Genomic DNA, 15,829 nt, shown 5'->3' with positions numbered 1-15,829 from the left:
ATTGATACCCTTGACAGGGACAAGATTTTATTGACTATAGATGCATTTCTATATATGCGAGATGCGCAGAGGGATATTTGCATTCTGGCATCAAGAGTAAATGTGATGTCCATATCTGCCAGACGAAGACACGACAGTGGTCAGGTGATGCAGATTCCAGACGGCACATGGAAGTATTGCCGTATAAAGGGGCGGTCCATCGGACCTGGTGGCCATGGCAACAGCTGAAAAATCCACCTTTTGTTACCCCAAGTCACATCTCAGCAGAAAAGGACACAGTCTTTTCAGTCTCAGTCCTTTCGTCCCCATAAGGGCAGGCGGGCAAAAGGGCCAGTCATATCTGCCCAGGGGTAGAGGAAAGGGAAGAAGACTGCAGCAGGCAGCCCATTCCCAGGAACAGAAGCCCTCCACAGCTTCTGCCAAGTCCGCAGCATGACGCTGGGGCAGTACAAGCGGACTCAGGTGCGGTAGGGGGTCATCTCAAGAGTTTCAGCACGCAGGGGGCTCACTCACAAGTGGACTCCTGGATCCTACACGTAGTATCCCAGGTGTACATTGGAAATTCGAGACGTCTCCCCCTCACAAGTTCCTGAAGTCTGCTTTACCAACATCTCCCTCCGACAGGGAGGCAGTATTGGGAACAATTCACAGGCTGTATTCCCAGCAGGTGATAATCAAAGTACCCCTTCTACAACAAGGGAAGGGGTATTATTCCACACTATATTGTGGTACTGAAGCCAGACGGCTCGGTGAGATCTGAAATATTTGAACACTTACATACAAGCGTTCAAATCAAGATGGAGTCACTCAGAGTAGTGATAGCGAACCAGGAAGAAGGGGACGATATGGTGTCACTGGATATCAGGGACGCTTACCTACATGTCCAAATTTGCCTTCTCACCAAGGGTACCTCAGGTTCGTGGTACAGAACTGTCACTATCAGTTCAGACGCTGCCGTTTGGATTGTCCACGGCACCCCGGGTCTTTACCAAGGTAATGGCCGAAATGATGATTCTTCTTAAAAGAAATATGGACGCTTTCCTGATAAAGGCAAGGTCCAGAGAACAGTTGGAGGTCGGAGTAGCACTATCTTAAGTAGTTCTACGACAGCACGAGTGGATTCTAAATATTCCAAAATCGCAGTTTTTTCCGACGACACGTCTACTGTTCCTAGGGATGATTCTGGACACAGTCCAGAAAAGGATGTTTTCTCCCGGAGAAGAAAGCCAGGGAGTTATCCGAGCTAGTCAGGAACCTCCTAAAACCAGGAAAAGTATCAGTGCATCATTGCACAAGGATCCTGTGAAAAATGGTGGTTTCTTACAAAGCGATCCCATTCGGTAGATTTCAAGCAAGAACCTTTCCGTGGGATCTGCTGGAAAAATGGTCCGGATCGCATCTTCAGATGCATCAGCGGATAACCCTGTCTCCAAGGACAAGGGTGTTTCTTCTGCGGTGGCTGCAGAGTGCTCATCTATGAAAGGGCCGCAGATTCGGCATTCAGGACTGGGTCCTGGTGACCACGGATGCCAGCCTGAGTGGCTGGGGAGCAGTCACACAAGGAAAAAATTTCCAGAGAGTGTGATCAAGTCTGGAGACTTCTCTCCACATAAATATACTGGAGCTAAGGGCAATTTACAATGCTCTAAGCTTAGCAAGACCTCTGCTTCAAGGTCAGCCGGTATTGATCCAGTGGGACAACATCACGGCAGTCGCCCACGTAAACAGGGCGGCACAAGAAGCAGGAGGGAAATGGCAGAAACTACAAGGATTCTTCGCTGGGCGAAAAATCATGTGATAACACTCTCAGCAGTGTTCATTCCGGGAGTGGAAAACTGGGAAGCAGACTTCCTCAGCAGGCATGACCTCTACCCGGGAGAGTGGGGACTTCATCGGGAAGTCTTCCACATGATTGTAAACCGTTGGGAAAAACCAAAGGTGGACATGATGGCGTCCCGCCTGAACAAAAAACTAGACAGATATTGCGCCAGGTCAAGGGACCCTCAGGCAATAGCGGTGGACGCTCTGGTAACACTGTGGGTGTACCAGTCAGAGTATATGTTCCCTCCTATGCCTCTCATACCAAAAGTACTGAGAATCATAAGAGGGAGATGAGTAAGAACGATACTCGTGGTTCCGGATTGGCCAAGAAGGACTTGGTACCCGAAACTTCAAGAGATGTTCACGGAAGACCCGTGGCCTCTACCTTTAAGAAAGGACCTGCTCCAGCAGGGGCCTTGTCTGTTCCAAGACTTACCGCGGCCGCGTTTGACGGCATGGCGGTTGAACGCCGGATCCTGAAAGGGCATTCCAGATGAAGTCATCCCTACCCTGGTCAAAGACAGGAAGGATGTAACCGCAAAACATTTTCACCGCATTTGGTGAAGATATGTTGCGTGGTGTGAGGCCAAGAAGGCCCCTACAGAGGAATTCCAACTGTGTCGTTTCCTACATTTCCTGAAAACAGGACTGTCTATGGGCCTAAAATTAGGGTCCATTAAGGTTCAAATTTCGGCCCTGTCGAATTTCTTCCAGAAAGAACTGGCTTTAGTGCCTGACGTTCAGATGTTTGTAAAAGGGGTACTGCATATACAGCCTCATTTTGTGCCCCAGTGGCACCTTGGGATCTCAATGTTGTTTTGAGTTTCCTAAAGTCACATTGGTTTGAACCACTCACCACTGTGGACTTAAAATATCTCACATGGAAGGTGACGATGCTATTAGCCCTGGCTTCAGCCAGGCGTGTGTCAGAATTGGCGGCTTTATCATATATAAAGCCCTTACTTAATTTTTCATTCTGACAGGGCAGAATTGAGGACTCGTCCTCAATTTCTCCTTAAGGTGTTTTCTGTTTTTCACATGAACCAACCTATTGTGGTACCTGCGGGTACTAGGGACTTGGAGGACTCCAAGTTACTTGACGTTGTCAGGGCCCTGAAAAATATGTTTCCAGGACGGCTGGAGTCAGAAAATCTGACTCGCTGTTTAGCCTGTATGCACCCAACAAGATGGGTGCTCCTGCTTCTAAGCAGACGATTGCTCGCTGGATTTGTAATACAATTCAGTTTACACATTCTGTGGCAGGCCTGCCACAGCCAAAATCTGTAAAAGCCCATTCCAAAAGGAAGGGGGCTCATCTTGGGCGACTGCCCGAGGGGTCTCGGCTTTACAACTTTACCGAGCAGTTACTTGGTCAGGGGCAAACACGTTTGCTAAATTCTACAAATTTGATACCCTGGCTGAGGAGGACATGGAGTCTCTCATTCGGTGCTGCAGGGTCATCCGCACTCTCCCGCCCGTTTGGGAGCTTTGGTATAATCCCCATGGTCCTTACGGAGTCCCCAGCATCCACTAGGACGTCAGAGAAAATAAGATTTTACTTACCGATAAATCTATTTCTCGTAGTCCGTAGTGGATGCTGGGCGCCCATCCCAAGTGCGGATTGTCTGCAATACTTGTACATAGTTATTGTTACAAAAATCGGGTTATTCTTGTTGTGAGCCATCTTGTCAGAGGCTCCTTCGTTGTTATCATACTGTTAACTGGGTTCAGATCACAGGTTGTACGGTGTAATTGGTGTGGCTGGTATGAGTCTTACCCGGGATTCAATATCCTTCCTTATTATGCACGCTCGTCCGGGCACAGTATCCTAACTGAGGCTTGGAGGAGGGTCATAGGGGGAGGAGCCAGTGCACACCACCTGATCCTAAAGCTTTTATTATTGTGCCCTGTCTCCTGCGGAGCCGCTATATCCCCATGGTCCTTACGGAGTCCCCAGCATCCACTACGGACTACGAGAAATAGATTTATCGGTAAGTAAAATCTTATTTTTGCATCTTCTATTTTATGACATTGACTGTTCCGTAAGTAGAATAGAAGAAAATGAGAGCCCCCTGCATTTATAAGGGAGCACCTCCAAATGGAAATATACATAGCAGAAACCGGCGGCGTTGCTTCATAGATTCATCAAAACATTACTTTGCAACCCTACGTCAATGGTCCTTAATTTTGCAAGTCCCTACAGGGTAGGCGCTGCCACCAGGTAAATCTAGAGTGCCAGGGTGAGCTGACGTCACTCATTCAGTGCCTTATTGTCGCCACATAGTGCCAGATGCAAACGTGAAGGGGAAACGGGCGGTAGCGTCTTACCGGCTCCTCCATATTAGTAATGGGCTGGGAGTGTGTGGCGCTTGGCTGTGATGTCACGCTCCCTGTTATAGGACATGTAATGCTCCCCACCACCCCTGCTCTGCACCAGGGAAGGATCTACGGTGTGTAGTAACCAAGCGGTGGCACCTAGGGTGCCCAGAACGCACACACTGGCCCGGAGTAAATACGTATCAGTAGAGACTGCTGCGCAGTTGCCAGCTGCGGCAGAAAACATTGTCGCAATAGCTTATTAGGTTTCTGCACTTTCCCTGTAAAGGTAAACCACAGGCTGGGAGCAGAAGCCGGCTCGGGAATACTGAGGTTGTATTATATGTCTGAATATGCAGTTCCCTAGTAATACTGTATATGTTTAATTGTTTTTTTCATCCTCGTCAGTGTTATATCCAGGAGAGGCGGACACTGCAACAGCTGTTACTAAGCCCATCATAAGAAGCACGTGCTTAGAGACCCACGCTGCGTCCACGCCGGAGACTGCGACAGATGAGGTACTGCAGACCTTCTTGCTGATGCCTCCTATGATGCCGGAACTGCAGCGTCTCTATAAGGCTGTTTCGGAACTGTTTTGTCTAGTAGGAGTGTTGCGTTATGTAAGTCAGCTTCAGTAGAACGGATAGAGCTGGGACGCCTGTATTAGACTGGTCTTTTGCACATAGCGTGGGGTGGGCGCATATACTGATGATGGTGGTAGGGGCTGCAGGCGGTAAAACGTGCGCGAGCGGCATTCCACATACAGAATGGATGTTCTGCATACACAGGCGGATGCTCACAGAAGCAGGCTGCAGCAGCTGCACAGAAAGGCTCCGGCCAATGGACTATGTAGATGTGTTCTGTGACATTCATTCATCCTGTCCTGGAATCACGTGATAAAGGGCGGCGGGACAGTACTGCGTAGCTTTCCGTTCCCAGAACACAATGAAAACAGCGTGCTGCGCTCATCGTGGATAGGCCAGGCATGCTGGCAGTTTTAGTTCTGCAATAGTAAGACAGACGGGTACAGTACGATTTAGCGGCGACCGGAGTGCCGGCCTTCAGTATACCGGCAACGCATCCCGGCTGCCGGTGTTCCAGAAATGATTACTGTTCATTTATCAATCACATCCCTCTCCGGCGGGTGTTTTATGCTTCGGAGGAGTACAGTAGTGTGACCAGAGACTGGGATTTCAGTAGAGTTCAATAAGTGCAACATAAATAGTATGTACTATGGGGCTGATTCAGAGATGTATGTAATCCTGATGGTGTACGTACATCTCCGATGGTGGGCCGCTGGTGCTGAGTCATAGCCTGATGGACAAGCTGAGAGCGTTTAGGGGCGAGGGATGGACGCAACTGGCCAGCGTTCCCATGTTGCCCCCATTTTCCGGCAGTGGTGAGGTCAGGGTCTGTGACTTCTTTACCGGCCTCACCAGCGTGCGCAACCCAGATGTCCTGCGGGTTACTCAGATAGCCGATGCTCACGCAGGTGATCCGATGCTCTGTCTTCGGGTGCAGCAGCAGATCACACAAGCCTGCAGGAGGCGTCTCTTTACTCAGGACGCCTCCTGCTGCTTTGGCATATCTTTGTACAGCAGCTGTGTCCATCTCTAAATCAGGCCCCGTGCTGTAGTTGGGCATAGAACTCCCATCTTAGTAAATTTACCCCATAGAGAGACTTCCCCTCCCTTCTCTGTGAGCACACAATGCCTGATTTAGAGATAGCCGCAACCAGATTTATTTCCGCAGTTGACCAATATCAGTCCTCCTATGGGAGTAGATGTGCTAGATTTTACCATCAGTTACTCTGACACGCGGGGGGACGCCCAGCACAGGCCTAGACCGCCCCGCATGTCAGGCCCTACCCACCCCCCCAACACACACACAGGTACAAAAGCATCGCATTGCGGCAGTGTTTTGTACCTGACAAGTAGCTCCCTACCCGCGCAGCTCCTGTGCTCTGGCAGGAGGCTACTGGCCGCGTCCTGGGTCGCAGCGGCTGCGTGTGACGTCCGGCATTCTAACGCCATTGGTACGCCCCCTTTCTCCCCACGAACGCCTCTGTCTGTCAGTCAGGCAGAGGCGATTGCACCAGTGAGGTGCTGATGTCAGAGGCTGCAGCGATTGCACCAGCAGTGCGCCCGCTGCAGCGATCCAGTCTGAATTACTCCCTATGTGTCTAAGGGGGTATCTAACTAGACCTGAAAAGTTTTGGGAAGCGAAAAAACGGGGGATGGGGGGGGGGTTTGCGACAAATTTTTTCTGTGTTATCCATTTTTCCCTCGTTTTTTCCGCCCCCAAAATTTTTACTTTTTCGCACGAAAACACAGAGGATCCACAAAAAAGTTGTAGACCTACAGTATGTATTTTTGCGGCCATGATCGGCTAAAAAATGTATCGCCTGAGGCAGGCAAACAAACAAAATCCCAGATAAGTGCCGGCATGGCGGACAGTTGGATAGCCCCGGGGGCAGTAAGTATTTATTCGCAAAGTGACAGAGTCAGGGACCACTTGGGAAGGGAATGGGGGAGTGGCAGCAAAAACACAGACGTGACACAATCATTGTGGTGACGTGTTACTGCTTGTACGCACGAGAAACGCCTCCAGCGCCCGGTCTGCCGGCTGTCATTGGGCTGTTCAGATGGGCAGTGCTTTGCCTTGTATGCGTCCGATGGTTGTATCTGTGTACCTCGATTGGTATCTGATCTATAGATCTACACAAAAAAGATCTACAGTTAATAGGTCAACCACTAATGGTCGACACGCATTAGGTCAACAGATTCTAAAGGTCGACACATGTTTTTTTTTTTTTTTTTTACCCCATTTCTTTTTTTCAACTTATTCATACTTTACCATCCACCGGGACTATGATTGGGAATAGTAACCTTGCCGGGAGCCGTAAGCGAGGGGACGCGGTACACTAATGGGGTTTGTTTGTACCAGAAAAGTGACAAACATCCAAAAAAACAAAAACAAAAAATTGTTTACCTATTTTGTGTCGACAATTTGACCCTGTCGACCTCTTGTACTGTCTACCTATTCCATGTTGACCTAATCCATGTCTACCATTAATAGTAGATGTATTGACAGTAGCCCCTTTTAATGTAGGTCTAGTACTCCACACCCACGCCCATTACGGGTGCCTCCACTAAAATCCTGGCAGCGGCCGCCGCATACATATCGGCAGAATCAGACTACAGTACAGCTGGCGGCAGGTGACGGGAGGGAGTGGGGGTGATTCTGCCCTCGGAACACTAGGTGGCAGGTTACTTCCGTATATAACATCTGCAGCTGTCCTGTAAGGACCTAGAGAGGAACGCAGATCGCTACATACGGTCCCAGATCTGCGTCCATCACCTCACACGTGGGGGGCCACCCAGCACAGGACAACGCCGCCCAGCGTGTGTGAGGCCGCCTTTCCATGCGAACTAAGGTTGACCCCTGACTGCCATTTTTTTTTAACTGCGACGCATGCAACGTTTCGTAAACAGTCCCGTCCTGCCCCCGTTTGGCTCACCCCCCCCCCCCAACACCGCGTTGCCAGCCCGGTCATGTTGCGGTTGCATCCATCAGGGATGCGGCTGCAATGTGTAAGTCTGTGCAGCCGCTGTGCATGCGCAGTTTGCCTCGACCGGCAAATTGCGCAGCTGGCCGCAATAGCGGTAGGGTCTGAATGACCCCCCTTTACTTCTGATCCTAAAACTATTATCGGGCAGCATGGCTGGCGTAGTGGTTAGCATAGCTGCCTCATGAGTTCAACTTCCAGTCATGGAGCATGTGTGTGGAGTTTGTATGTTCTTCCACTTGTGTGTAGATTTCTTCCAGGTGCACCGGTTTCCTCCCATACTGGAAGGGTAATCGGCTACTGCCAAAATATAACCCTAGTGTGTGCGTGCATGTGTGTGATATAGGGTGAAATGTATGCTGTACAGCACTGCAGTATATGTGTGCGCTATATATACTGTATATAATAAAAGCAATCAATTATTCATGATTGTATTACATTATTTTATTTTAGCACTTTAATATGTGTGTGTATATATTATATCTATATTTATCTATAATGTGTATATAATAAGAATTTATTCACCGGTAATTCTATTTCTCGTAGTCCGTAGTGGATGCTGGGAACTCCGAAAGGACCATGGGGAATAGCGGGCTCCGAAGGAGGCTGGGCACTCTAGAAAGATTTAGGACTACCTGGTGTGCACTGGCTCCTCCCACTATGACCCTCCTCCAAGCCTCAGTTAGGACACTGTGCCCGGACGAGCGTACACAATAAGGAAGGATTTTGAATCCCGGGTAAGACTCATACCAGCCACACCAATCACACCGTACAACTCGTGATATGAATCCCAGTTAACAGTATGAAACAACTGAGCCTCTCAACAGATGGCTCAACAATAACCCGATTTAGTTAACAATAACTATGTACAAGTATTGCAGACAATCCGCACTTGGGATGGGCGCCCAGCATCTACTACGGACTACGAGAAATAGAATTACCGGTGAGTAAATTCTTATTTTCTCTAACGTCCTAGTGGATGCTGGGAACTCCGAAAGGACCATGGGGATTATACCAAAGCTCCCAAACGGGCGGGAGAGTGCGGATGACTCTGCAGCACCGAATGAGAGAACTCCAGGTCCTCCTCAGCCAGGGTATCAAATTTGTAGAATTTTGCAAACGTGTTTGCCCCTGACCAAGTAGCTGCTCGGCAAAGTTGTAAAGCCGAGACCCCTCGGGCAGCCGCCCAAGATGAGCCCACCTTCCTAGTGGAATGGGCATTTACAGATTTTGGCTGTGGCAGGCCTGCCACAGAATGAGCAAGCTGAATTGTACTACAAATCCAGCGAGCAATAGTCTGCTTAGAAGCAGGAGCACCCAGCTTGTTGGGTGCATACAGGATAAATAGCGAGTCAGATTTTCTGACTCCAGCCATCCTGGAAACATATATTTTCAGGGCCCTGACAACGTCTAGCAACTTGGAGTCCTCCAAGTCCCTAGTAGCCGCAGGCACCACAATAGGCTGGTTCAGGTGAAACGCTGACACCACCTTTGGGAGAAATTGGGGACGAGTCCTCAATTCTGCCCTATCCATATGGAAAATCAGATAAGGGCTTTTACATGATAAAGCCGCCAATTCTGACACACGCCTGGCTGAAGCCAAAGCCAATAACATGACCACTTTCCACGTGAGATATTTCAGATCCACGGTTTTTAGTGGCTCAAACCAATGTGATTTTAAGAAACTCAACATCACGTTGAGATCCCAAGGTGCCACAGGAGGCACAAATGGGGGCTGAATATGCAGCACTCCTTTCACAAATGTCTGAACTTCAGGTACTGAAGCTAGTTCTTTTTGAAAGAAACTCGACAGAGCCGAGATCTGTACTTTAATGGAGCCTAGTTTTAGGCCCATATTAACTCCTGCTTGCAGGAAATGCAGAAATCGACCTAGTTGAAATTCCTCTGTTGGGGCCTTTTCGGCCTCACACCATGCAACATACTTCCGCCATATACGGTGATAATGATTTGCTGTAACCTCTTTTCTAGCTTTAATAAGCGTAGGAATGACTTCCTCCGGAATGCCCTTTTCCTTCAGGATCCGGCGTTCAACCGCCATGCCGTCAAACGCAGCCGCGGTAAGTCTTGGAACAGACAGGGCACCTCCTGTAGCAGGTCTTGTCTGAGCGGCAGAGACCACGGGTCCTCTGAGATCATCTCTTGAAGTTCCGGGTACCACGCTCTTCTTGGCCAATCCGGAACCACGAGAATTGTGTTTACACCTCGCTTTCTTATTATTCTCAATACCTTTGGTATGAGAGGTAGAGGAGGGAACACATAAACTGACCGGTACACCCACGGTGTCACTAGAGCGTCCACAGCTATCGCCTGAGGGTCTCTTGACCTGGCGCAATACCTCTCTAGTTTTTTGTTTAGGCGGGACGCCATCATGTCCACCTGTGGACGACCCCACTGATTTACAATCATTTGGAAGACTTCTGGATGAAGTCCCCACTCTCCCGGGTGGAGGTCGTGCCTGCTGAGAAAGTCTGCTTCCCAGTTGTCCACTCCCGGATGAACACTGCTGACAGTGCTAGTACATGATTTTCCGCCCATCGGAGAATCCTTGTGGCTTCTGCCATTGCCATCCTGCTTCTTGTGCCGCCCTGTCGATTCACATGGGCGACTGCCGTGATGTTGTCTGACTGGATCAGCACCGGCTGGTGTAGGAGCAGGGATTTTGCTTGACTTAGGGCATTGTAAATGGCCCTTAGTTCCAGAATATTTATGTGAAGGGAAGTCTCCTGACTTGACCATAGTCCTTGGAAGTTTCTTCCCTTTGTGACTGCCCCCCAGCCCCGTAGGCTGGCATCCGTGGTCACCAGGACCCAGTCCTGTATGCCGAATCTGCGGCCCTCCAAAAGATGAGCACTCTGCAGCCACCACAGAAGAGACACCCTGGTTCTTGGGGACAGGGTTATCAAGCGATGCATCTGAAGATGCGATCCGGACCACTTGTCCAACAGGTCCCACTGAAAAATCCTGGCATGGAACCTGCCGAATGGAATTGCTTCGTAAGAAGCTACCATCTTTCCCAGGACCCGCGTGCAGTGATGCACCGATACCTGTTTTGGTTTTAGGAGGTCTCTGACTAGAGAAGACAACTCCCTGGCTTTCTCCTTCGGGAGAAACACTTTTTTCTGGACTGTGTCCAGAATCATTCCCAGGAACATTAGACGTGTCGTCGGGACCAGCTGTGACTTTGGGATATTCAGAATCCAGCCGTGCTGGCGCAGCACTTCCTGAGATAGTGCTACTCCCACTAACAACTGTTCCTTGGATCGTGCCTTTATTAGGAGATCGTCCAAGTATGGGATAATTAAAACTCCCTTTTTTCGAAGGAGTATCATCATTTCCGCCATAACCTTGGTAAATACCCTCGGTGCCGTGGAGAGTCCAAACGGCAGCGTCTGGAATTGGTAATGGCAATCCTGTACCACAAATCTGAGGTACTCCTGGTGAGGATGGTAAATGGGGACATGCAGGTAAGCATCCTTGATGTCCAGGGATACCATGTAATCCCCCTCCTCCAGGCTTGCAATAACCGCCCTGAGCGATTCCATCTTGAACTTGAATTTTTTTATGTATGTGTTCAAGGATTTCAAATTTAAAATGGGTCTCACCGAACCGTCCGGTTTCGGCACCACAAATAGTGTGGAATAGTAACCCCGGCCTTGTTGAAGTAGGGGTACCTTGATTATCACCTGCTGGGAATACAGCTTGTGAATCGCTGCTAGCACCGCCTCCCTGTCTGAGGGAGCAATCGGCAAGGCAGATTTTAGGAACCGGTGGGGTGGAGCCGCCTCGAATTCCAGCTTGTACCCCTGAGATACTATTTGAAGGATCCAGGGATCCACCTGTGAGCGAGCCCACTGATCGCTGAATTTCATGAGGCGGGCCCCCACCGTACCTGGCTCCGCCTGTGGAGCCCCACCGTCATGCGGCGGACTTGGAAGAGGAAGCGGGGGAGGACTTTTGCTCCTGGGAACCTGCTGTTTGTTGCAGCCTTTTTCCCCTACCTCTGCCTCTAGAGAGAAAAGACCCTCCTTTTCCCCGCTTGTTTTTCTGGGTCCGAAAGGACTGAACCTGATAAAATGGCGCCTTCTTAGGCTGTGAGGGGACATGGGGTAAAAATGCTGACTTCCCAGACGTTGCTGTGGAAACTAGGTCGGAGAGACCATCCCAAAATAATTCCTCCCCCTTATAAGGCAAAACTTCCATGTGCCTTTTGGAATCTGCATCTCCTGTCCACTGGCGAGTCCATAAGCCTCTCCTAGCAGAGATGGACAATGCACTTATTTTAGATGCCAGCCGGCAGACTTCCCTCTGTGCATCTCTCATATATAAGACTGAGTCTTTGATATGGTCAATTGTTAGCAGAATCGTGTCTCTGTCTAGTGTGTCAATATTTCCTGACAGTTTATCCGACCACGCAGCGGCAGCGCTGCACATCCATGCTGACGCAATAGCTGGTCTAAGTATAATGCCTGAGTGTGTATATACAGACTTCAGGATCGCCTCCTGCTTTCTATCAGCAGGTTCCTTAAGGGCGGCCGTATCCTGAGACGGTAGTGCCACCTTTTTAGACAAACGTGTGAGCGCTTTATCCACTCTAGGAGGTGTTTCCCAACGTAACCTATCCTCTGGCGGGAAAGGGAACGCCATTAGTACCTTCTTAGGAATTACCAATTTCTTATCAGGGGAAGCCCACGCTTCTTCACACACTTCATTTAATTCATCTGACGGGGGAAAAACTACAGGTAGTTTTTTCTCCCCAAACATAATACCCTTTTTTGTGGTACCTGGATGTAAATCAGAGATATTTAACACCTCTTTCATTGCCTCAATCATGCAGTGAATGGCCTTCATGGGCATTAAATTTGACTCCTCGTCGTCGACACTGGTGTCAGTATCCGTGTCGACATCTACTTGTGCCATCTGAGATAGCGGGCGTTTCAGAGCCCCTGATGACTTTTGAGACACCTGGACAGGCACGAGCTGAGAACTCGGCTGTCCCGCAGTCGGCATGTCGTCAAATTTCTTATGTAATGAGTCTATACGTGCACTCATTTCTTTCCATAAGCACATCCACTCAGGTGTCTGCCCCCCAGGGGGTGACATCCCTTCTAAAGGCATCTGCTCCGCCTCCACCTCATTATCCTCATCAAACATGTCGACACAGCCGTACCGACACACTCCACACACACAGGGAATGCTCAATATAGAGGACAGGACCCACAAAAGCCCTTTGGGGGGACAGAGTGAGAGTATGCCAGCACACACCAGAGCGCTATATAAGGCAGGGACTAACTGAGTTATGTCCCTTATAGCTGCTTTTTAATATAAACTATATACTGCGCCAAATTAAATGCCCCCCCTCTCTCTTTTTTACCCTTTTCTGTAGAGTAGTCTGCAGGGGAGAGCCAGGGAGCTTCCTTCCAGCGGAACTGTGAGGGAAAAATGGCGCCCAGTGTGCTGAGGGAGATAGCTCCGCCCCTTTTCCGCGGCCTATTCTCCCGCTTTTTTCTGGATTCTGGCAGGGGTATTTACCTCATATATAGCCCCTGGGGCTATATATTGAGGTATTTTTGCCAGCCAAGGTGTTTTTATTGCTGCCTCAGGGCGCCCCCCCCCAGCGCCCTGCACCCTCAGTGACCGGAGTGTGAAGTGTGAGAGGAGCAATGGCGCACAGCTGCAGTGCTGTGCGCTACCTTGGTGAAGACTGATGTCTTCATGCCGCCGATTTTCCGGACCATCTTCTTGCTTCTGGCTCTGTAAGGGGGACAGCGGCGCGGCTCCGGGACCGAACATCAAGGCTGGGCCTGCGGTCGATCCCTCTGGAGCTAATGGTGTCCAGTAGCCTAAGAAGCCCAATCCGGCTGCAAGCAGGCGAGTTCGCTTCTTCTCCCCTTAGTCCCTCGCTGCAGTGAGCCTGTTGCCAGCAGGTCTCACTGAAAATAATAAACCTAAGACTATCTTTCTTCTAAGAGCTCAGGAGAGCCCCTAGTGTGCATCCAACCTCGGCCGGGCACAAAATCTAACTGAGGCTTGGAGGAGGGTCATAGTGGGAGGAGCCAGTGCACACCAGGTAGTCCTAAATCTTTCTAGAGTGCCCAGCCTCCTTCGGAGCCCGCTATTCCCCATGGTCCTTTCGGAGTTGCCAGCATCCACTAGGACGTTAGAGAAATATATATAAATATATATATATATATAAAATCATGCGTGTCCTTACACAGTATTGGTATTACACGTGTAGCCGTCCTCCCTTGCCTCGGATCTTACCTCTTACTCCCCTCTCCCCTTCACAGCACCTGGGCGATGATACCCAGCCCTTCTCTCTGGACCAAAGCTTCGATTACGACCATGTGGCTCTGACCCCTAAATTTTCTGAGGCGGAGATGAAGTTCCTGGACGCGAGGGGACGCCGGGAGGTGGGAGAGAAGGAATCCTGACGACAGCGTCACACATCCCCGCTCGTCGCTCAGAGAAGTCTTGTTTACAGATGACGGGAATAAAGACGCACACTTCACAGCCTGTGTTTTGCAATGAAGCTGCTAGAACAGATTAGATGTAATTATCCAGCCAGAGATTGATAGCGAGATTCGCACCGTATCGAGTTCATATAATGTAATTAGCGCGTGGCTCATGCCCAGCTGCTGCGCTGCTTAGCGGCCTCCGCTGACTCCGGTTGTCAGGTGCGCAGACAATGCCCTGCTAGTGCCGCCCTCATGCTGTGTCTCTTGAATTGTTTTTGTGGATGTCTGCGTGTTGTGTATGGGGAATGCCTGCAGGGCTGCGGCCTCCTGGGGTAGGCAGCGACACTCACACGGAGTTACTGGGTGGGAAGGATTGCAGTGTGGTTTGTATAACAAGCTGGTGGTTATTACGCAGGTGCATATACAGGTGTTAGTGGCGTAGAGTTACAGTATACGCAGTCACCTCCGTACAGTTATCTCTAAGGGATAATTCATGATTGTACGCAGATGCAGTTGCCACTCCCTAGGCTTCGGAGCTGCTGATGTCGGCAAGTGCTTCTGCCATCCAGGAATGTAAAGACACACCCACCGGAGCCGTCGCAAACTCATTCGCAACTGCTTACACATTCGCAGCCTATACGAAAATATGGGGAACATCGAGGTTACGGATAGACCTATGGCTGCGCAGACTGTGCACAGCGGTATAGACACAGGTGCCATGTCTTCGCACGCAGAAGCTGACGGCAGAGACCCGCCCCAAAAACGTTCATGGCGTTCCCGCATTTTTCAAACCACTCCCTGTAAACTCCCCGTGAACACCTCCAAACGGCTCCTTCCTGTCAATCCCTTTTTCTTGAAATCCCCATTGCGAGCGAGATGGAAGTGTTGCCTTGGTGCGTGCGCCTTGTGATCGCAGCACATGCGCAGTCTGCCGATAATCGCTCCGTTGCGTGATAATCGCCTATTGCATGCAAACATGATTTAGGCCCAGATTGATTAATAGCTGTTTTATGTTCTGTTCTGCACGGTCGCTTGCAGTGCCCCCTGCTGTGGCATTTGAGGGGTGGCGATTAGGACCGTTTGACGCAGACCTCCTGGAGCCAACAGAGAGGTTTTGACGACCAGTCTTTGGTTGCGACAGTGATCCATTGCTGAGTCTTCGGACACAGCACTGGGATCGCAGATGGTGGCAGCATTACCATATTAGTTGTACGGTATTGGACAGCCGTCTCCCATGTGAGGAACTGCGTGTTACTGAGGTTCGGTGAAAAAGGCTGGCTTGGCTGAAATGTGTAAACACAACTTTTCAGCTTCTACTTGGGAGACCGGTCTTTGCAATCTCAAAAGAACTTTGGGATGTCCAATAATGCAGCACATAAGAGAAGCAGAAATGATTTTATGTTTGCATTTATATATAACCGCCATCTTATTCTGAAAGTGCATTGGGCCTGATTCATATTTTGAAGTAAAGCAAATAAAAAAAAAGCAAATAACTTTGTATCGGGTCTAAAACATGTTGCCATGCAGGGGAACAAATACATTTATATTGTTTCTGTGCAGGGTAAATACTGGCTGCTTTATTTTTACACTGAAGTTTAGATTTCAGGTTGAACACCCCCCACCCAAATCTAACTCTCTCTGCACATGT

General features: G+C 49.6%; 1 protein-coding gene across 4 annotated transcripts in view; it reads left to right on the top strand.

Moving 5' to 3' along the window:
- The window catches only part of IFTAP (intraflagellar transport associated protein), a 92,676-nt gene extending 78,442 nt beyond the window's left edge, over window positions 1-14,234 (top strand). For all 4 annotated transcript variants that reach the window (XM_063946279.1, XM_063946280.1, XM_063946282.1 and 1 more), the window contains 2 exons: window positions 4,546-4,655; window positions 14,014-14,234. In XM_063946279.1, the coding sequence (XP_063802349.1) occupies window positions 4,546-4,655; window positions 14,014-14,157 (254 nt within the window). In that variant the 3' untranslated portion in view covers window positions 14,158-14,234. The remainder of the gene's footprint in view (window positions 1-4,545; window positions 4,656-14,013) is intronic.
- The last annotated feature ends 1,595 nt before the right edge of the window (window positions 14,235-15,829 follow it).

The sequence above is a fragment of the Pseudophryne corroboree genome, chromosome 11 (assembly GCF_028390025.1).
Source record: "Pseudophryne corroboree isolate aPseCor3 chromosome 11, aPseCor3.hap2, whole genome shotgun sequence".
Lineage (NCBI taxonomy): Eukaryota > Metazoa > Chordata > Amphibia > Anura > Myobatrachidae > Pseudophryne > Pseudophryne corroboree.
Note: the sequence above shows the minus strand (reverse complement) of the source record. Positions and strands in the feature narration are given on the sequence as shown.